Below are 23,979 nucleotides of genomic sequence, written 5' to 3'. Positions count from 1 at the left end.
CTTAACTGTTCCCTCTTTGTTGCCTCCTTTCTGTCCCCATTTATAGAAGCTCAAGTCTTTCCCATCTGGGAATCAAAAGCCTCTACCTGCCTCCACATCTCCCTCTGTCCCTCTTTCTTCTTCACAGCTAAGCTTGAGAAATTGTCTACACTGGCCATCTCCACTTCAGTACCTCCTACGAGTTCTTCAACCCACTGCAATCTGCCACTTGCACTCATCGTTGCATGGAAAATGTTTTTTAGGAAGGTTGCCCAGGACTTCCTGATGGTTAAAGCAATACATTCACTTCTGCCCTGGACTTAACTCCTCCTGCCCACAGGATTTAACACTCTTAACAAGGCCACTTCCTTCCATGGCAAGCCCACTTGCAGTTGGTTTTCCTTCTCTGGTCCACCCCTCCATCTCTTCCTGGGCCCATTCTGCAGGTCGGTACCTCTTCCCCAGTTATTCTCTCGCACTCTCTTTCATCTCAGTCTCCTTCAGTGATGTCATTCCATTTCATAACTGCAGGTGTGCTTCTATCCAGCACAGATCTTTCTGCTGGGTGGAGGCCCATCAAACCTAGTACTTGTGAGCCAGTTCCAACAGGACAGACTGGACAGCCGTCAGATGTCAGAGGGACCTCCCCCACAACCTTATAAATCAAGCCTTGCCTCTTGCATTTCCCACCTCAGTGAAAGCTACTGCCATACGCCTGGTCACTTGTGCCCAAAGCATACCTTGGAGTTACCTTGCCAGGTAAGTCCAACCTTTTGACATTTTGACACGATGACCTGTACACAGTTTATTCTTAATTGTGCAATCACATTATAAGAAAAAATGCAAAAGGTCTCACAATGTTTTTAAGTAAGTACAAGTATTTGTGTTAGACCAAATCCATAGCTATTATTGACTAAACGTGGCCTAAAGATTGCAGATTGGACACACATGTGTGGTTCTTTAGTCACTACAACTTGCTCATTCTACCTCCTAAATAGCTCTAACATTCTCATGTGGCACCTTACCTTCTACTCCTTTTGCCCCTCATTCAACCTTCCTCAAATCACATTGTCTTTGCGACTGTTCTTCAAACACATGCATCTTCTGGCTGAAGGATCATCTCCTAAATTTGTGCATGGCTTGATGCCTGACTTCCTTCAAGTCTCTGATGAGCAATTCACCATTAAAGACTGAACTCCTCAAAAGGCACCTCTTCACCACACACATCCTGTTGTTTATTATTTGTCTTATCTATAGTAAGATCCACCAGGACAGCACTCCATTTCTCATGCCCAGAACAGTGGGCATGCAATAAATGAATCCATCACCGAGCCTGAAGACTCCAACTTACTGAGAACTACACTCTCAATCATGTGCACCTTCTGCTCCATCTTTCCTTATGCACCAAGCCTCTGACTCTGGTCCTTTCTTTTGCCCAACCACTTCTCAGTCCATCTCCACTGCTCTATGCTCACTGTCATTTTTTTCTCTTGGATGGTGGCATCAGCCTCTTCCCAAACCTCTCCCTTCCTTCTAAAATGTTAACTTGATAGTGTTACTTTCCTGGTCAAGAACTGCTCAAAGCACCTCAGCTGTCCACTCCCTTGAAAAATATAGCATGCCCAGACTCCCCGGACAACTGCTTGAGGCATGTCTAACCTCTGCCCCGTCTAATATTTCTATTTGCTCTTTCTTACCTCCAGACTCTGTGCAGACCCTCAGAGCATCCTCCATCACTTATCTTTAGCTCCTGACATCATTATGGATCTTAAATAACTATCTTAGATGTTACTTTCTTTGGTAAACTTTGTCTGACTCACAACTTAGAAGTAATATACCTCTCTCTCCCCCTCTTCCTTCTTTAATCAAGTGTATCTGGTGTTATTTGGGATCTCTAAGAACAAGGAATAGGTTGGAAGTTAGTAATTACATATGAACCAGGGACTTTGGATGATGGATAACCATTGGTGGAGGTTCTTGTTGCTTATACTATTACCCTGACTGGTTTCTGGCATTCTGTTAATGTCTAATCATTTCTGCCCTCCTATCCCTCAGCTTCACAATCTCTAACAGTGTATATCACCCAACAGTTGAATTGAAGTCATCTTATTAACAACTCTCAAAGGATGTGGATTCCAAACTTTGAAATTCAAAGCTTCTGAATGAATGGTGCCAAGACAGTCATGAAATGTACTAAGTGTAACTAGCCCTGCCTGACTCTACTTTTCGACCCCAATCCCAAGTTAGACCTCACACAATCCACTTTTTGCAAACAAGGCTTTCTGTATCCCTTGCCTGGACTTTAACTTTTCATATAGGCAAAGATGGCCTCCTGATCGTCCTGCCTCCACCTCCTAAGTGCTGAGATTATAGGCATGCCCCACCCTGTCCAGCTACAATCGTCTGTCCTACTGACTGGTAATGTGACAGTTCCAAAATACAAATTTAATCCAGGTAAACTCCCACCTCAGATTCCTTCACATAATACTTCGTTACCAACAATTCTGGCTCTCAACCTTTCTGAGGGGATACAAATCCATTTATGCATTTAATAAAAGCTATGAAGTATCTTCCTCACAAAATTATGTGCATAGTTATACACATGTAGCATTTTGATCCAATTTCAGGAGGTTCGTGGGCCTCATTGAAGCCTATACACTCCACTCTCTTGCTCTATCTAAAAACATCCAGTTCTTTTGCATATGTTATTCCTTCTGCCTAGAATGCTCTTCAGTACTTCACCCATCTGGCTAATTCGTACTTATTCTTTAAGACCCAAACCTCAGGGTGAGTTCACCTGTGCCAGCCTCAAGCCGGGCTGGAGTCTCTCCCTTGCGATCCTGTTCTTTACCCTCTACCCCATGGTGCTCTTTTTTGTCACAGGCCTTTCACAGTCTTCCCCCAACTAACTGGGGATTCATGGAGGACAACAGCAACCTTGCATAGGCAGTACTCTGTAAGTGTCTTCCGAAGTAAGTACCAACAACAGCGACTCTACAGAGTACCCACCGTGTTCCAGGTACTTAGTGATACGGACTCTGAATGAATTCATTTGAATGGAACCACCCACTCCTTAGTCAATAAAATCCATGATGCCGTTGGTAGCATTCTGTCTTTTTTAACAGAGAAGAAGGGATCAAAAGATGTGTGAAGTAATTTGTTCAAGTGACAGTATTTCCCCAAATACTGCCTGCTATGGTCAGGGCCAGTCTTTGATTCAGAACCATCTTCACACATGTATTGGGTTATGCACTTTGTTAGGAGGAAAACAAGGTCTAAGTCCTTTTTCCTCTTCTGTAGTGACAGCCACCTGCAATTTCACACGACCATCTCCAATCCTAAGAACAGCCTTGCGAGGTAAGCAGGCATCAGCCTCATGACTAGATTGAGGAAAGAGAGGTCGAGAAGCTAAATGACTTGCCCAAAGTCACAGAGAGTGGAAAATCTTGAACTTAAATTGACTCAACTAATTTTCCTCAATAGGTCACCACGTTTGGAAGAGTGAAAAAGATGACAAGGTCATTCTTCATAAAGGAAGATGGAAGAGAGGTTTTTTCCCCAAACTCATTAAAAATGTCACCTCCTATAGGAAGCCTCCCTAGATGCCAGATGGAGTTACATGCCTCTACTCTGGCAGCCAGCTCAGCCTAATTGAGTTCCATTCCATAGTACACTATGCTTCTTTTCTCCATGCTAGACTAGAACTCCCTGAAAGTAGGACCAGACATACTCCATTTCAAAAGAGCAGCACGTGCATTTAACCACTGACTCATCTCTCCAGTCCCAAGAATACATATTTTATTTAAAATGTAGATAAAAGTTATTTCCATCACTTTAACAAGTGTATAGGCTAGCTAAAGGTAAAGGTTAGTCATAATTCCTGTCCTTATTTAAAAGAGGCATACATTATATAGCCGTTTAATTAAGAGGTGGTCAAAGGGCTGGACAGATGGTTCAGTGGTTAAAAGCACTGCCTGCTCTTCCAGAGGACCCGGGTTCAATTCCAAGAACCCATATCATCTATAACTCTAGTTTCAAGGCATCTGATACCCTCTTCTGGCCTCTATAGGTGCCAGGCATGTATGTGGTACTCAGACATACATGCAAACAAAACACCCATGCACATAAATAAATAAATAAATAAATAAATAAATAATTGAGAAGAATTGGTCAAGAGTGGCATTGGAGGCTAAAGAGACTGCTCATCTGTAAGAGCATGCTCTTGCAGAGGACCTGAGTTTGACTCCTAGTACCCATGGCTGAAGCTCATAACCTCCTAGATCTCCATCTAATGCCTCTGGCCTCTAAAGACACCTGCAAGCATCCTGGTCTGCATAGTTAGCTCCAGGACAGTCAGAGCTATATAGTGAGACCTTGCCTTATAAATCCAAACAGGAAGAGAGAAATTCTCCTGGCAACTAACAAAGTGGTCCCATAAAACAAACAAACAAAAATCAAAATTAATCCGTACTCCAACCAATATATACAAGAGGTTGTGTTTTGCCACAATTCTTCTGATCTTTTTAAATTTTCACATTTTAAAAAAATGGTGCTTCGTTATGGTTTCACCTACAGTTTATTAACAAGTAGTAAGTTAAGTGCCTATTCATAGTTATTCGGTTATTATCTATTTCATTGTTGAAACATCAGATGATGTTATTTAAACATTTTCTTTTGCTTTATGTGAGACAGGATCCCACTCTACAGTGTAGGCTATCCCAGAACTCACTAGGTAGCACAGGTGGGTCTCAAACTCATACAGTTCCTCTTGTCTCAGCTTCCTGAACGGTGGGACTACAGGTAAAAATCTACCACGGCTGGCTGACCTAATTCTCCATTGTAAATAGGTTGTTATCTTTTTCTTATTGACTTTGAGGACACAACCTAGATTTGGACAGAGATAACAGCATTTTACCTGATATCTACATCTATGTAGTTTCTTTCTACTGTCGTAACTTTGGATACAGTATCTTTCATCACAGTTTTAAATGTTAATGAAGAAAAACATTATTTTATGGCTTCTGGGTTTTGTTGTTGTTTGAGAAGGTAGCTCACTGTGTAGCTCCTGCTAGCCTTCAACTCCTGATTTCAAGTAATTCTTATGCTTCAGTTTCCTGAGTATCTGGGACTACTGGCAGGCACCATCACAGCTGGCTTAGCTTCTAGATTCTGTTTTGGTTTTTTGTTTGTTTGTTTGTTTGTTTCCAGACAGGGTCACACTAAGTAGCCCTGGCTGTCCTACATACTATCTAGACCAGGTTGACCTGGAACTCACAGAGACTCACCTGCTGGCCTCTGCCTCCCAAGTGCTGGAATTAAGGGCATGCACCACTCACTGCACCAGGCTTTGTCTTCTAGGTTTTAAAGTCTCAAATTGCAAGACCTTCTGTATCTTAATATTATACTTAAAATATTCCAGAGTTTCTTCTGTTAATCCTAAAAGCATATTTTCATATGTGTTACTGGTCTAAAATGTCTTTTTCATCAAAAATGGATCTTACATTTCAACATGTGGGTTTGCATCTAAACTCCCTACTTTGTCTTATTTATATATTCCACTATTTCTGTGAAGATAAAATATTTGTAATTACTGCAGTCTTTTAAATTTCTTTTAGATTTATTTATTTTATTATTTTATGGGTACTGCACATCACATGTATGCTTGGTGCCTATGAAGGTCAGAGAAGGGTATTGGACCCCCTAGAACTGGAGTTATGGACGGTTGTGAGCTACCATGTGCTCACAATTGAACTAGGCCCTCTGCAAGAGCAGCCAGAGCTCTTAACTACTGAGTCATCTAGTCCATTAATGCACTCTTTGGTAAGATCTGGGTACATTTAATGGGTGAATATCCTACATTATTCCTCTTTTTCAAAAAATTCTTAATGAATATTTACTCTTTTAAATGAGCTTTAAAATATAATTGCTCAATACCAAATAAAATATCACTGAATTTTTATGACAAGTACATTGACCATTTTGATCAAATTGGGGAAAATATGATTGTTTATCATACTGAACATTTTCCTCCTCAAATAGAAGATAACCCTTGATGTAGTCAAGTCTTACAGCCTTCAATAAAAATTTATAGCCCTCTCCAAAACAATTTCCTGTTTCATGTAAATTTCTAGGGAGTTTGTAGATTGTTTTTTAATACTGTGAAAAGCATATTTTTCTATTACATCTTTTAGAGTCTACTGTTATTTAGAGATGCTAAATAACATATTTGCCCTGTACGTACCTATCACATTGGAATTTCTTAGTAGTTGAAAGAAATTTTCATTTTATTCTCTTTGACTAATTAGACAATTATATCATCTTCAGATAATGCTAATTATGAGTCATTCTAATATTTACACTACTCATTTCTTTTTAAATCTCTTTATTTATAATTGGAAAAAATATACACATGTATGAACTTGTCAAATAACAAATTCAATGAAAGAAATCCCATTATTTAAAATTTCCAAAAATTATTAAATAATAGTGATAGCAATCATTCTTACTTTGTTCTTCAATTTAATGGAAGTGCTTCATTTTTACAACTAATGATTATCTCTGATTTCTGATAAAAACAAACCTTTACCAAGTTAAGGAAGTTTTCACTAATTCCTAGCTTAATGTATTAGCTATCTTTTGCTGTGTAACAAATTATTCCATTTTAGCAAGAGAATATAATGTAAATTTATCAGAACATTTTCCAGCATTAATAAAGAAATGAAATCATCTTTCCTATAAAGGAAAAATATTGCAACAAATTACACTAACAGAGTTCCTAACATTTATCATTATCATTTGTTATTGTCATTATACTATCATTATTTTAATGTATATGGGTGTTTTATTTGCATGTATGTCTGTGCACCAAGTGCATGCCTGGTGCCTGTGGAATCTAGAAGAGGGCACTGCATCCCTTGGAAGTGGGTTACAGAAATTAGTGAGTTGTCATGTGGGTATGGGCAATTGAACCCAGGTCCTCTGGAGGAGCAGTTCCTGTTCTTAACGACTGGATCATCCAGCCAGCCACCAGGGTTCCTAATGTTGAACACTGAACAATCCCTACAATCCTAGGAAGCCTTTATTTGTTAAGATATTCTCTCTCTCTCCCTCCCTCCGTCTCTCCCTCCCTCCTTCCCTCCCTCCCTCCCTCTCTAAAATTGGGTTCAAACTTGCTATATAGTCAAATCTGACCTTGAGCCTCTATCTTCCATTCCAAGTGGTGGAATTAAAAACCTAAGCCACCAACGCAAGAAAGATCTACTTTTAATATGCTAATGGATTCTATTTAATAATATTCTATTACAATATTTGTTACATCAGGTTTGGGGTCAAAAGTCTGAAATCCCAGAACTCAGGAGGTAGAGGCAGTAGAAACACAAGACTGAGCGCAGCCTGGACAACATTAGTGGTTTCTAGGATTTCTCGAGTAACTTAGTAAGATAAAGGGAAAATTGGCTGGAGACACAGTTCAATCTAACACGCATAAATCCCTGCATCTAATTCCTAGTTCTGATAGATAGCAAATGATAAACAGTTGCTCACTGACATATAATTGTGTATGTGTGGGAGAGAGGATTAAAAACCCAGAGTTTTGTGTTCTTCCATTTAGCTTTATCTCCAGCCCTGTTCTGCTTTGTTTTTGAGAAAGGGTCTCTCTATATTGCCCAGGCTGATCACTTCCAACTCCTAGGCTAAGGCAACATTCTTGCCTCAGCCTCTTGAGTAGTGGGAACTGCAGGTATGCCACTGAATGGCCAGGTGCCTAGTCTTATGTCATGAACTGGGAAGATGGCTATCTTTTCTTATTAGCTGACCTTGCCAGATTTAATAGAACTTCCAGAACCTACAAAAAAACAGCTGGACATGGTATTATTCCTCAAGAGAAAAAATTGACCACTATTTTTTATTTTATTTCTCACTTTTCCATTCTATTCCAGGTGGGATTTTTTTTTACCCTTTTATAGGTAGTTTCAGTAATTTACAGTTTCTAGAAAATCACCCAATGAAATTACATTTTCATGTTTCTTGATATAAACACACATACACAAACACACACAGCATTTTCTTATAACTTTTTAAAAATCTCTTCAGAATTTATGGTAAACCCTTTTTTAAAAATCTTATTTTGATTACATTTTCTTTGCTTTTTCCCAAATCATATCTGCCAGAGGATCAAAACTTTTATTTTTCAATGATTTCTGGCCTCATCTACAGTAATTAATGTATTCTGTTTTCCTTGTGTTGTTCTTTTTCTAGCGTCTTAAGTGGAATAGTTAGTGTAATTTAACCTGCCTTGCTCTCTAATTAAAGCACTGGGAGAGCTGGGACTACAGTTCAGTGGTACAATGCTTGCCTTGCACTCGTGAGTGAGGTCTTAAGTTCGATTCCCAACATCATAATCAATCAGTCAATAAATAAATGGCGCTGGAAACTATGTTTTTCCAGAACCCCTATGGACATACCTCATAAGTTGTGAAACGTAATGGTCTCCTAAATTAATTTATTGTATATAATCTATAAATTCCATTCTTACTTCTTTTTAAATGAAAGGTCTTTCATTTGTTTGTTGAGGTGGGATCTCACTGTGTAGTTCCAGCTAGTCTTGAACTCATTGTATAGACCAGACTGGCTTTGAACTCACAGAGATCTGCCTGCCTCTGCCTCCTGAGTGTTGGGACCAAGGTGTAAGGCACCACATTGCTGGGGCCTCCCTTTCTCTTAATACTTCCTCTTCTTGAATTCTAATCAGAGATATAAAACAGGATTTCAGATTAACTTGGAAATAATACTCTTCTCCAAAAATGTAGGCAGATCCTTCCCTCTGCCTAAACATCCTTCCACAGTCTACTCAAATGGCAAACTCCTATTCATACTTCAGAACATTCTTCAAATGTCACATATTCCAAGACCAACCACTCCCAGCTATGGAGACTGGCCTCTAGGCATGAATTTCTTTCTTTCTTTCTTTCTTTCTTTCTTTCTTTCTTTTTAAAAAAAGAATAAAGTACAAATAGATTCCAAAGGTCTTCTTTAGTCTCCAGACCTGCTCTCCCAAGATATTCTCCTCAGACATTCAGACAACCACTCGACAGTCACTCTGGGGACTAAGGGACACGGGGCAGGGGTTGGGGGTGTCTGGCAATGATGGTGCATATTGGTTTGGGAGGGGAAGGATTGGGGGAGAGTTAGGTCTAGCTCTTACCTGCTCTCTGCCAGCCTGCCTGAGGGGGTTAGCTTCATGGAGTCAAGGGCCTGAGTAGGACAACAATACTGGTGGAGAGTGTGAGACGCTGTGGACCTGAGAGACAGTGAGAGACAGGGAAAGAGAGACAGAGAAAGAGACAGGGAAGGAGGGGAGGGGCAGGGAGGGCAATGGGGACAAGGGGATAAGAGTAGGTGGGGGATGGAGAAAGGGAAGGCTCAGAGGAGAGGAAAGTGAGGGGGGTTGGAGGGAGGGAGGACAGAAAGGAAGACATGATGGGAAATGGGAAGACAGGGAAGGAGGGAGAGAGGGAAGAAAAGGAAAGGGAGGAGGAAGAGGAAAGAAAGGGAAGGAGAAAAGGAGGGAAGGAGACATGGAAGGAGAGGGGAGGGAGGGAAGGAGGAGGAAAGAATAGAGGGAAGGAGGAAGGGGGAGGGAAGAAAGGGGGAGGGAAGGAAGGAAGGAAAAAGAAAAAAACCACAAAGTCAAGAAAGAGAGGACAGCACTCAACCACAAACAGAACACAATGACAACATGGGGCAGTAGAGACAAGAGCCAGGCTTGGGCCTCCTGTGTTCCAGGTGACTCCGTGGGAACCTGGGTCACTGAGAGACGCTGGGACACCACAGCAGGGAAGGGAAAAGGAGCCCTCCTCACAGCAGACAGCACAGGGGAAGGTAGGAAGGAAAGCAGAGAGAGGTGAAAGAGAAGGAAAAGATGTGTGGGGAGTGCAAGGGCTCCCCTTAGAGGAAGGGAGGGGAGGGGAACCCCAAAGAAGGGGCCTGGGGTAGGTTAGGGTAGGGTGGAGCACTGAAGGAGCAGAGGAAAAGACAGAGAGAAACCGAAAGAGACAGAAAAGGAGAAAGAGGAAGGGCTAGACAAAAGACACAGAAAGAACACAGGGAGAGCCAGAGAATGCCAGAGCAGGGCGGGGGGAGCGCTGAGGGCAGGGAAGGCTGACAGGATCTCAGTGGTCTTGGTGACAGGATAGGACTCAGAGCTCCGGGCGAAAGGGCAGGCAAGGTAGAGGACAGGGTGGTTCCAAGGAGTCTTTTGCTTCCAAGGCCATTATTGTCCCCCACACATCCCAAGGCTGGGCCCACACTCCACCCCTCTGCTGCACCCCACCCCCCACCTCCAGTGCACAGTCTAAAGGCCCCTCTGGCACCTGCTAGATGTGATTAAAGTCCAGAGAATGGCAAGAGGGAAGAGGAGGGACAGTAAGTAGGGGGGCTAAGGGCCTTATCCCTGCCTTGTCCAACACAGTGTGGTTTCTGGGGGGGGGGTGTCATATCAAGTGGCCACAGCCAGGACAAGCTGAAAGTGGAGCCTGCCCCTCCAAGTCAGCCAGCCTCTGTCTCCACAAGTCCCTAAAGGTCAATATTGGCCATTCAAGAGCCCCAGTAAAAGTCAGCCCAGCTGCCCATTCTCTCACGTGGTACAAGTCAGAGGGTGCCCACATCTTTACAGAAACTCTAGCTTCCCATGTGAGAAGTCTCATCTGAGCTCTCAATAGCCATCATCAGCAGAGTGGCCATTTCTCAAGTACCCTCTATGTGCCAGCCTCAGACACCCTCAGGCTGCTGGAATGTTGGCATCAGAATGTCAGTGGCTGAAGTACACAGGCTGCCGGGTGTGGGCAGCTAACATCGGGACAGTCACGGAGGTCAACTCTCACGGACCACTGACTTACTGCTTGGTGCTCCAAGGTCCTGAGCGAGCTGGCTTTCAGATGCCCACAGACTCACCCACTCAAGCTGGCTCCCTCTCCTAAACCAAAGGCCTTCTAGAATACAAAAAGGGAGCCAGAAACCAGGAAGCCAGAAGGCGGCTGAATCATCAGGCCAGGTCTGAGCAGGAAGGGAGGGGGGTCAGGCTAAGTGGCCCAGGTTCCTACCTGCTGCTCCTCCAGGGGGGTTCCATGAGTCTAGACCAGTCCCAGGGGCAGCCCCCTCCCTATTCCCTGCCAGTGCCACCCCGTCGCTATTCCCACCTCTTCTTCCTCAGCCCTTCCCTAAAAGGAGGAGTCAAAGAGGAGGGGCCAGGCCAGCTGGGCTGCAGGCCAGGCTGCAATTGGAAACTTTGCTCCTTCCTTGCTCTCCAGGGGCTGGGAATTCCTCACAAGAGGAAGCAGTTTAGAGAGCTCTCTTAGTCCTCATGGTCAAACTTGGGTCTGGGCCCCCCTGTGCATCGCTGTTATCCCCACAGGCAACTTGTCTCATCCTGAGAAGTTTGTGTCACGGGGTCTATTTGAATACCCGCTGTAGAAAATTGAGACACGAAGCTTGGCAGTAGTGGCAGAACCCCAAGATTAGGGCTTAATTTGGATATTCCAAAAGCTGGAACCTGGAACCTCAGGTCCATTCCTACTTTGTACATACAGAGATCTTTCAGCAGAGGCTTCTCACAAACATCTCCGCTGCAGCACATTTACTGTAAAATTCAAATCACCCAGTTTCGGATATGAGGATATGGCCCTGAATATTCTTTATGACTATAGTAAACTCTCAAAATAAAAAAAAAATCCCAAAGAGAAAAACACAATCGTACACCCGCCATTTATAATCCAGAGGTTGCTCCTCCATCAAGACTATGCAGCCTGAATCTACAGGTCCAACAACAGAAACCCGGAGAGGAGCACAATCTCAGCAAAGTCAACACAACAGAGCACAGCTGGGTGTCTGGCACCTGCCTATCCACCACGGCACTCTCTACTTTCTACATGGGGAGCACTGGAGAAACAGAATTGGGGGGGCTGAAAGATGGGTGTGTTCTAAAAAAAAAAAGGGTAACAGTTACAGCATCCTAGCCTTTCATGGCCCCAGAGCCCAGGCTCCTGGCTGTTCTGAGCAGAAGGCTCCTGGGGAGCGCCAGTGTGCTCAGTGATCTAGAAGAAACAGGAGCTGACAGGCCACAGGCCAACCTTCCTGCCTCCCTACCAGGACAACTGGCTCATCTGAAGTACGCCAAGGCTGATAGGAAGAGAGAGGCCCTCTGAACCACCACGAACCTGGCATCTGTGGGACCTGTGAAGCCTCCCCTCTCTCTGCCCATCTCCTATTACTGGGTGCTCAAGCCCTCATCACAACCTCTGCTTTGTCTACTTTTCTTGGACAACTCTCCCAGCTCCTGCAGCTGCTTCACATCTGGCCCAGTTCTTCTTCATGCCTGACAGGGGTTGAGGACAAGAAATTGTAGTCTGAAAGGCTGATAATGTGTGACCTCAGTCAGGCCTGTTCTACTCTCTGGGGATTCCAAGAGTCTTCACTGTGGAGCCTAGTAGAGTTCAATGCAACCATTTACCTGGGCATATCCCGTGAGACTCAGTTTGGCTTTTATAGAAATCACAATTTCCTACTCCATAGGTTTGCTTTTGTTTGTTTGAAATAGTCTTGCTATGTATGTCACCAGGCTTACCTCAAATTTATAATTCTCCTGCTTCAGTCTCCCAAGTACTGAGATTTCAGGTATGTGCTACCCTGCCATGCTCTGCTTACCTCACAAGGGTGTTTATTCATTTGTCATTTTTGAAACGTGGTCTTGCCACATAGCCTTTGGCTGGCCGGCGACTCGTTATGTAGCCCAGACTGACCTCAGCCTCACACCAATCTTCCTGTCTCAGCTCGCTGAGTACCAGAATTATAGGCACGTGCCACTACACCTGGCTTACCTCCCCGGTGCTTCTCAAGATTCCATAAGCCCAAGTATGCACATGAAGATGAAAGAGTTGCTGCTGGAGTAAGAGCATCTGACCCTTCTCCCAATGGCCATGGGGTGGGGGTGGGGGACTTGGCCAGAGCACGTTTGCTTCAGAGATGAGGAAGAATTCTAGGGAAACACCTGTTAATGAACTGGAGCCTTTGTGTAATTCAGACCTATCTACACAAGTTACATAAATTTATGATGACTCACCAGGGGCTGAACGAATTCAGACTGAGGAGTTTAATCCAGCCACAGGGCACTGGTGAGCACTTCATTCAACAGATACATACTATGGACTAGGCACGGTGCTGGGTTCTAAAAGTACAGTATGTCCTGTCTTCAGGACGCTTATGTCTAACTGAGAGGAGACAGACATTCTGTTCATGTGGAGACAGGAAGCAGAAAGAATTCTGTACAGAAGAAAGGAACCAAGATGCCACTTCCAGGAACTTCCAAGAGGCCAATGTGGCTGAGTGAAAACTTCATGGAAAGATATGTATGAGGACAGAGATGCAGAAAGGGTTCAATCTTGCAAATCCCTGGAGGCCATGATAGGGGTTTCTTGCTTATACTAGGATTATTTCGGAAGTCTGTAGTTCATGGATAGGCATGGATGGAGTATCTCTAAAGCCCCTGGAATAGGATGAGAAGGATTCTACAGGAAACATTACTTTTGCAGCTTTTGTCAGCTTTGGCCATGATCCCATGCTTTAAATACCTCGTAAATGAGCTAGCAGTGGGGGACGTCCCGTGGATCATTCAGTGACCTTGTCCCTCTCTCCCACCGTCAGCTAATCTGGGTCTTCCTCCATTTGGGGGGGGGGGATGGGGTTTTGCCTCGTAGCCCAGGCTGGCCTTAAACTTGAGCTCCTGCTGCCTGCACATTCTCAGTACTGTGATTAGAGATATGGACCACATTGTCCCCACCTGCACCTCCCCTGGACAGAATTACTTCTAATTCTCAGGCACATGCAGCTGCTCCATGCCTGTCTTAACCAGTACTCTCCCTCTGGGCCCCCACAATCACCTCCCCTCCTAAACAGCACTTCCTTGTTCTTCTAAAGTCAGCTAGAAGCGGTGTCCTCTGGGAACGTGCCCTGGTCCCACTTAGGCAGGGTGGATCACCTCCCTAGTGTCCTTCCACCCTGCTCACCTCACAATACTGCTCACGCTTCATCTACTTAACTGGGAAATCTGCAAGAATAGGTGTCCCACTGAGCCCAGTGTCCCCAGCACCTAGCACAGGTCGACCTGGTTATACATGTTGCTGGGAGACAATGAACACAAACCCAGGAAGCTGCAAGATGGGCCAGTGGACACTAGAGGGCACTGAAGTCACTGCAATTCAGTGGGTACAACTGGACCAGGGCCTCAGCGCCGGCCTCCTCAGGTAAACTTTTCTATTTGCAGACCCTTTCTCCTAACAGTTCACTCCCACTGCACATGAAGCTTGAGTCCCTCGCCCAGGCAGGTGCTAAGCAGCCCTTGCACATGCCTGGCCTGCATGCTGTCCATTTCGTCTCACACAGCTCCCACCTCTCTCAGATAGCGTCTACTCATCCTCCAAGTCTCAAGTTTGGATGTCAGCTTGGGTATCTTCCCTGACCCTCAGGCTGGTTTAGGCACACTTCTCTTATTATTGTGGGTACTCCTATGCTTCCTAACTAGACAGTGGGGTCCAGCACAAGGCCCATCACTCTACTATGCACCATCCTATCAGTCAACTGGTGTCAGTAGGTACTATATAAATTATCCTCCAATGACATAAAAAAATGTATGAATGAATAGATTAATGATTTGGGCAAGTCACTTTACCTCCTCTAGTTATGTCTCCCACCTGTCATAATGGCCACACAAATTAAAGATAATGTGTGTCAAGTTTCCCTAACACTACCTGAAAATCAGCAGATATTTTCAGAACCAAAGCAATAATTAATATTTGGAACAAGAAAACAAAGGAAGAAGAGGAGTTGGAAGAGGAGTTGAAATGGACTCTGCCTGAGCCTTGGATAATCTGTCACTCAGACTTACCAGTAATAATAGGATGGTCATATTTATTAGAAGAACAACAGCATCCTTTACGTGCTGGGATCGAACCAGAAGGCCCCAGATGAGGTGGTAGGAAGACTCTAGTTTCAGCCAGAGGATGCTAGGTCAGGGCCAAGTCCAGAGCTGTGGTCACTGCCCTCACATCTAGAGACCAGTCATTACTGGCACAGCCGGTTCCTAACTCTTTACTAATAGGTGAAAACTTGTCCAAGAGGTCATTAATTAATTCCCTCTGTAATTAATGTAAAAACTGCAGGGTTTGTACTAATGGAAAAGTAAGTTCAAGCGTCACGCTGGTAATATTGATAATGTATCTCTGTAATTATATACTACAAATAACCATAAATTTAGTCACTGAACTAATAAAACAGAAAAATCCCTAAAGCAACCACGAGCTTGGTAGCAACTGCACCATCAGTAACACTATATGCCAGTTGTTCTGAGGCTATGAAAATTGCCACAAACTGGTAGCAATGGTAATTTGCACCATGCATTTAAAAGGTGCTTTGGGCTGGCACATGCCTTTAATCCCAGCACTCAGAAGTGCTCTCAACCTCAGTTCAAGACCACCCTGGTCTACAAAGAGAGTTCTAGACTAGCCAGAGATACATAGTGGGACTCTTGTCTCAAAACAAAAAACAAAACAGCTTTAAAAGTTGTTTGACTTAAAATAAAGAAACAAGATAGCTCAGGAATAGAGCATATGCCTAACATGCATGAGGTCCTGGGTTCAACACAAACATCACAGGAAAAAGTGAAAAATGGTTTTAGATAAAATAGTGTGTTTTGATATAAGAATATGGAACTTGAAAACAGAGAACAAAGGTCACCTGGAAATAAGTAAGAACCAAAAACTGGGCGGATGGGCAATCTTAACATCATAAGCGCCTGCATGGAGTATCCCCAGGCTCAGATTTTTGTTTGTATTTGTTTGTGTGCTTTTGTTTGTTTGTTTGCTTTTAGAGACAGGGTTTCTCTGTGTAGCCCCAGTGGTGCTGGAACTCTCTCTGTAGACCAGGCTGGCCTCGAACTCAGAGATCCACATACCTCTGCCACCCAAGGGTTGGGATTAAAAGTGTGTGTCACCATGCCCAGCTCCTGACCTGACTTTGGTGCACATAAGAACTCTGCTGAGTACAGAAGAAACACCAAGCTCTAAGTACTTTACCTCTCTACCCTCATCCATTTCCAAGAGAACAGAAACCCACCTTGCTGTCTTGTATTACCAGAGGCTGGAAAGGATCTCTGCAGTTAGATGATAGGGACCTTAAATCACAAAGCTTCCAGGTTTGTGACCATGCTAGGGTGCACAGCAGCAGAGGAAGCCACAGAGAATAATCACCAAAAAAGAGATGAGAAGGGTCAGGCAAGCTATGAGGGATAAAGACAAGACACAGGCCCAAGAGATCCACAAGTGATCCAAAGAGCAATCTTTTTTTTTTCTTTTTTCAAATCTTAATTGTATTCTACCAAAGAGCAATCTTGTCCCTGACTTCTGGTCTTGATTTTGGCTGGTGAAAAGCATGGGTATCATTCATTTACTATTCTTAATTTTGTGAGAAGTAACCTCATTATACCCCTCCCTCTCTATTTCTGAGCTAGCACAGGCAAGCTTCTGTTCCCTGCAACAAAATGTACCCAAACTAAGACAAGTGAAATTTGGGGATACAAGCGCAGAGCTTGTATAAGGGAAAACATAACAACACTTATGTCAGGATAAGTGACTGCAATTATTATGAAATTTGTGTTTGTTTGCCCAAAAGCTCCTCCTCATTTCCTAACACTTGCTATCACAGCCACACACTACAGGCAGACATTCACACACACAGACAGTGACACGCAGAGACAAATGCAGCAACCACTAGATATGTTTACGTGCAGACACCCTGACATGCATGGCCTCGAAGCAGCATGCAAAGTTGTCCCTGTGTTCATCTCAGCAGCAATGACGCAGAGCCTTCCTGACATGCAGCAATACACACCCACACATATGAACACAGTGGTGCCTGTAAGGCTCAGGGCAAGAGTCGAAGCTTAACTGGGCTCTGCATAGCCTCCCTCCCCAGCTGCCAAGTGACTCATCCCTAGGGCTGCTAATTAAAGCCAGGACAGAGGGGACAGAGGCAAGGGGAGGGGAAGAGAGGGAAGGCAAGTTTATTTTGGTGCCAACCAGACACTTTGCCAGCTTAGGGGTCACCCACTTCCGGGGGCTGGGCCAAGAGGAGGCAGGGAAACCCAGAGAGTAAGGGGAGAAGAGGAACCATTTGCCCTATCTCATATCTCCGGAGCTTCCAGAAAAATTTCCTCCTTTGGGAAAATTACCCAGCTCCCCTTGGTCCTACCTTCTGTCTCGTCATCTGAAGCCAGATCAATCCCTCCAGATTTTTGTTCTTATACACTCGCAGTCCACCTCGTTATCACATTCTTAGCTTATCTTTGTCTGTAGCAACCCTAGACTAAGAGCCCCCAAGGGCAGGGGTCCGCAATTATCTCCTTCTGTGTCCCCCTACTCCCAGATTGTCCAACACAGGCCTGTTGAATGAATGCCGAACATGTTTCAGGAAAGCAATCGGGTAAAACCCATGACACTGTGCTGATTACAGAATCGGATGAGCTAGATTCCCACCTTAACTTTTACCATGGGGAAAATTATCTTAGCTTTTGAAGCCTTAGCACCTTTGCAAAACAACAACAATATACAGCCTTTAAGATGACAGTGAAGACGAAAAGAGAGGCTACATGTAAAGTGCCATCACTTGGTAGGGCTGCTGCTCAAAATGAGAAGTCACACCTGCACCCCAGGCTAGGAGTAGAAGGAAAGCTCCAGAGGTAAGCTCTAAACCTACATCCACCACAAGCTACCAGAAGGACCGCAGACAAATCCCAGGAGCTTACTGAATACAGTCTTATGTAAAGTGGGGAATCACAATACGTCACCGTAAATGTACCCGCCAAGTATCATGTGGAGAGCCCAGCTCTTAGAAGTAGCTCCGTAATTGCAGCAGCGATCACAAAGGATAGCTAGCAAGAGGGGCCCAGACCTTGGACGCTTAGGAAGCCTAGGATGGAGGAAGCAGTCTGGGTGGATGAAGGCCAGGCTTCCCACACTGGACAAGACGGGAATTGCGTCCCCTCTCCCAGCCAGAGAGCGGGTTGCAGGCAGTAAGTAACAAGGCTGGAGGCACAGGAAGCAGTAGGAACAGAGAGTTGGGCAGGGTGGGCAGCCAGGCAGAGCTGAACAGGAAGCATATGGGAGGGAAGAATTGGGCACAGCTGGGGGCACTCTGGGGGATTGACAGTATCTCAGATACGGGAATGGGGGAGCCAAGGAAGGATTGTAAGGTCTTAGTCATCCTAGGAGGTCAAAACAAGGAAGAATCTTCAAAATTACCTAAACCAAATTCTCAGTGGGACAGATAGGGATACTGAGGCTCGGAGTGGGAGGCCTCCTCTGGGAACAGAGCCAGTCATTGCTCCTCCTCCCACTTCCCCAGACATCAGTGGCTTCTGTTGCCATGGGGATGTCCCTGGCTCAGAGGGTGTCAGTGGCTCCCCTACCCCCTCCCTCCTTCCCTAGCAACAGGCCACCTCCTCTTGCTCTTATCATTGCATGCCTAGCAACCTCAGCTGGTCCCCAGGGTCATGAAGTCCCTTCCAGTCTGACCTCGTACAACCATGACTGCCTCTGGGACAGCTGTGACTCCCTTGTCTTCTGCTGATAGTAACAATTCAGCCTCTTCCGACGGCCTGTTTTTAAGTTCTACCCTGTCCACATTTTGCAGCATGACTCTAAATCATACAGCTACAAGTCAGTTTAAGAGAGACTGGAGCACAACTGGTTGAGTCGCTACTTGATGTTGAACACAGCTTTACTTCAACTTCTCCCAACTCAGAGAAGTCAGAACCATTGCTTCCATTTTATAAAAGAGAAACAAAGGACCAGAGAATTTAAGTGGTGATGGCAAAAGTCAGACAGCTAGGAAGCAGGCTGTGTTGACAAGCTTTGTGATCTTTAGCTATGGCTAGTCTTACTATGGACTTCGGTTCAGGTACCCTTAGGGCTGACAAATTCTGAAGGATATACAGGAAACCCAGACATCTATCTTTGCCCCTTGCCCCATCACCAGCTGTTCAGCTTTAATTATACTCTTGCATTCAATACTGAGGGGTCGGTCCTAAAGCCTGGGCCCTAACATGGGTGGTCTGCAGTCCATGTATTCTACTCACGCCTTGCTATTCAGTTTTCACACTACCTGAGGCCTAGTCTTCTTCTTGGCATTTCTTCTACTCACCTAACTCTTTTCCAGCCACACAAGTACCCAGGTATGCACACACTCATGAATGCAGCTGCTTCCTGGATGGGGAAATTGGAGTTTGACAATATCCAAACAGATTTGCCCAGTCAAATTACTGGAAAGCAACATAGCCCAAAACGGAGCCCTTAAACTTGGATCCAAAAATTTCTACTGTCTTTTGTTTTTAATGCCACAAAGTCTACTTTCCTTCTTTCCTGGTCACTCAGGTGTGTATAACCTGCAGCCCATAGGCTGCCTACACCCCAGGATAGCTATAAATGGTGCCAACACAAAATTATGGACTTACTTAAAACAGAAGATTGGTTGTGCATGTGTTTGTAGATGATATGTGTGCATATGGGTACACAAGTGATGGAGGAAGGTCATTGGCTAATAAAGGCACTGCCCTGGCCCATTTTATTGGTTAGAGGATAGGTGGGAGGAGAAAACAGGACAGAACACTGGGAGGAAGAGGAAGTGAGGTCAGAGACTCCACAGCTCTGCTCTCCGGAGCAGACGCCTCAGGAGAGACGCCATGCCCTGCTCCCGGGATGAAGCTCCGACCCAGGATGGACTAGGCTGGAATCTCCCCGGTAAGCGCACCTTGGGGTGCTACATACAGATGATTAGAGGTGGGCTAAATTAATATGTGAGAATTAGCCTAGAAGAGAATGGGCCAGGCAGTGTTTGGAGGAATACAGTGTCCGTGTAATTATTTCGGGGCATAAGCTAGCCATGTGGGCGGCCGGGTGTGGGGGACGCAGCCCTGCCGCCCCATATTACTACACACAAGGACGTGTATGTGTGTCTCTCTGTGTGTGTGAAGGCCAGAGGCAGGTAACAGATGTCTTTTTCAATTGCTCTTCTCGATTTTGAGAAAGGGCCTCTCACTGATTTGTTAGGATGACTGGCCAGCAAGCTCCAGGGATCTGTCTCCCTAGCACTGTGCTTACCAGACCACGCCATCACGCTCAGTTTTTTATATGGCTTCTAGGTATCTGCCTGAGGCCCTCACGCTTACATAGCATGCACTTAAGCAAATGTGCCATCTCCCCAGCTGCTATTATGAGATTTTTTGCATTGTTTTGTAGACATCAGTTTACACAGTTCTCGTGTGCGAACTTTGTAGATGACAGCGTCATATCATAAAGTCACAATGCTGGACGTGCCTGAAGAGATCTGTGATGCATTCTTGACCCAATGAGGGGTCTGACCTCTAGAAGTTGTTCTTTCCTGCCGACATCTGTTTTAGTCCAACTGACTGGACCATGGCTTTAAACACGCCCCTTGCTTTCCTACTCATGCTGATTCTATACCCAGGGACTCTCCGTATGTGAAATCAGTCCTGGGACTCTCCGTATGTGAAATCAGTCCTGTGCAGCCCTGCCTGCTTCGACATCGCCTGCTCCAAGAAACACTCCCTAATTGTAGTGAACTTGAGAAGTTATGTGTGGGGTCTGAGAGTATCCTCAGAGAGCCCCATCCAACTATGGTTCCACAAGACCTTGCTGTATATGTGCTATTGCTATAGACTCTTTCGCTGCCCTGTAGCGACTACTATAGTCTGATCTACCTGCTAATTCCTCAACACTTCTATAGCCTCCTTGACTATGAACCCAGCATACATGCCAGGAAGCAGATGTGAGTAAAATCAACACCAGCTTCAGAATCAGAGAGTCCAGGATATGAATCAGAGAAATTCCACCCTATGCCATTGATCTTCTCTCCCTGGGTGAGGCACTGACTCTCTTGGGATCTCCTCTTCCTCGTTTATCTTTGTTTTGTTTTTGAGACAAGGTCTCACTATGTAGCCCTGCCTGTCCTAGAACTCTCTTGTAGACCAGGCTGGCCTCAAATTCATAGCAATTCAACTGTCTCTGCCTCCCAACTGCTGGGATTAAAGATGTGTACCACCACCGCCCAGCTCCTTTCCGTCATTTGTAAATCAGACATCATAATCCATGCCTAATGCAGCTGCTGTGAGTTTTAAAAGATCATATTTAGAGTGATTAGTATCTGAAGAATCAATGATATTTATTATGATTACTAATATTTGGATGGTGCTCATCATCTACAAAGCTGTCAAGAAGGCCTATAGTGATAGTATAGGCAGCAATCTGGGCTTGGGGCCAAGCAGACTGGAGTTTGAATCCTGGCTTGTTTCCTCAACTGGAAAACACAGATGATAAGGGCAGCGCAGGTTCCATCCACAGTGTCACTGGGTGGATCAAATAAAACAAATCCTTGACAAATTCTGTAAGTTATAAAGGCCCAACATATGCCATCATGTGAGTCATGATCATGGCTATTATTAAATACCATGAGCTAAAGGTTCCAGGAACTCCCCAGCTGGGAGGAGCTGACATCTAGAGATGTGCTCAGTCTGGTTCCTCAACAAGTTAGCAGGCATATCCACAGAGATGCCTATGGAAGGCCTGGGCCTGAGGTCATACCGGGTGCCTTTCTCCAAACTCACAAGAAGGACATTGAGATCCTATGTCCTTTCTTAGAGAAGTGCCCTCCTAAGTGCTAGAACAATCTGTGCCTGGCTATGCTCCTTGGCAGCATGCAAAGATTAATTGTGTGCCATCAAAGACCTTTTGCCCAGACACCAGGGCTGACTATATCCATCACATTCTCACTGATTCAGTGCTGGCCTCAGTATGTATCTCCCCCGCCACACACACAGCCTTCCTCTTGGATCTGGCCACCAATGTGGTCACTCCAGACCTCCTGCAAGAGATGCTAGGACAGACTTCAAAATGCACAGGCAACTTCTGAGCCAGCCCGCTAACCTCCATGACAGGAACTGTGCTGTTCCACATGGTTGGCCAAGCTGTGCCCCGCCCAAGGGTTTACAGTTGAGAGGCAGTGAGTGGGGGGTTGCGCCCCATTTGTGCTGTGTTCACCAACCCAGAAAGCCTGGTGAGTGAGGTTCACAAGAAAGGGCCCATTCTTCCAACGGATCCATTCAGAAGGAAGAAGAGGTCCTTAAGCGAACCATTTCTACTCATGACAAAAATGCCATGTTTACTAGTGCAGGCTGGAGAGCACTGGCTACCCCATTGTGTGCCTCTACTGCCTGGGCCCATCTCATTTCAAAATCCATATTTCCCAGTCCCGGTGCTAAGATTAGACCACACCCTGAACCCCCTCACCATCCCCACATTATCCCAGTTTTTGATACTTCTGCCTTAGTGGGGTTTCTGACAGGTGAGGGCCAGAGGAATGCACAAAGAGCTCTGGTCTTAGTCCTGCTTTACTTCTGCTCCCTCAGCTGGTAACCTTTAAACCTTACCAAAGCTTACAAACTTTAACCAAGCATGCAAGAAAAAAAACGTTTCCCTGTCATCATACATGTAATTCTAACATCTAGAACGTGTCATATCTAAAGTCAATCTAAGGCCCATTACTTGAGATTGGCAGAATTCAGGATAGAGAGGGAAAATAAGACCAGGCAAGCCCAGCATCCATTGATCCCTTCTTTCCTGGAAAAAGGAAATAGAGAACTTCCTGGGTCTGGAGCTGACCAAGATCAGCCTCTTACATGGCCCTGCACTGAACAGCAAAGCTCTCAAGTCCCCTGGACCACAAAGACTGAGTAACGGTCTTTAACACCATGTCTATGCCTGCCAAACATGTCCTCCCTGTCCTCCCATCCATTCCACACTGCCTCTAATACCAATGGGGAAAGAACCCTGCCATTGACCCCTGCCCATGGATCCCAAAGTAATAACCAGAAAACCCCTCCACCCCAAGCCCAGCCCCATCCCCCAAGTACTACTAAAGAAGCGAGGTACTGACCTGACTGTTCTGGAATTCTCACCATCAGATCTGCAAGAGAATCAGGAAATAAACAACAGTCAGTACAGGTGCACCACTCTTTCCCCTACCCTACCCTGAAGTCCAACATATGTCATGAAAGCACAGACATGTGTTTCATTCATGTACAGAGAACAGCAAGTGCAAAGGCCATGGCAGTGAGTGCTTAGTCAGTTGGAGCAACAGGGAGAAGGACTGGTTGGTTAGGTAAGCAAGGCAAGGGCCACAGGAGGGGTGTGAGATCAAGGAGGGAGCAGCATCTCCCTGTCTCTGAGAAGCAGCCAGAGACAGCCAGGTTCAGATATTGTCTCTGCTACTTACCATCCCTGTGAGCTAGGCAAGCTACTTCATCTAAGTCTGAGCCTCAGTTTCCCTCAGTCCCCCAATAATACAAGACTGATCCTCACAGAGCTGTCGGGATGAGTAAGCTCTTTAGAACCGAGCAGGCAAATGCCACATATTATTAATAAGATACAAGAGGCTTTGCCAACTGCCTAGTCCGACCTGCCTATTTTCCAGTTGAAGAGAATGAAGCTGAGCGGGTAAATGAGTCAGCTGCTGTGCTCCTTTCTACTATGCTGGGCTGCCTTTTTCATTATGCATGGCCTCAGATGCAAAAGAAGGGTGAAATTGAATGGAGTGAAGGCCAGCTCTGAGGAAAGCCAGGAAATGAGCAAAACCAGGACCATTTTCCTCCCCCTCACTCTTCTTTGGGAAGAATGTTCATTGTGCAGGCACACACGCCGGTACAAGCCGCCACATGGCTAGTATGTGTGCACATGCGTTTGTGTGGTGGAGGTAAGGACAGAGAAGCTGTTATACTGGGAGCAGAAGAGGAGAGAAAGGAGAATCAGGGACCCTGGAATTGGGAGAATATTGGGACGTAGTCTTCCTCCCTCTTCACCCCACACCTCTGGTCCTCTCCCAGGC

The 23,979-nt window shown here is 45.2% G+C and overlaps 1 protein-coding gene across 1 annotated transcript in view; it reads right to left on the bottom strand.

Annotated features, from left to right (window-relative positions):
- LOC121443079 (IQ motif and SEC7 domain-containing protein 2-like) overlaps positions 1-23,979 on the bottom strand; it is an 84,087-nt gene that overhangs the window by 34,516 nt on the left and 25,592 nt on the right. Inside the window, 1 exon segment of the mRNA XM_041644762.1 lies at positions 23,032-23,061. Within this exon segment, the coding sequence (XP_041500696.1) occupies positions 23,032-23,061 (30 nt within the window).

Source organism: Microtus oregoni, unplaced genomic scaffold, assembly GCF_018167655.1.
Source record: "Microtus oregoni isolate MIOR12 unplaced genomic scaffold, Mior012 000099F_ref0000060, whole genome shotgun sequence".
NCBI lineage: Eukaryota > Metazoa > Chordata > Mammalia > Rodentia > Cricetidae > Microtus > Microtus oregoni.
The sequence above is the reverse complement of the archived record's forward strand: the minus strand, read 5'-3'. Positions and strand labels throughout refer to the sequence as shown.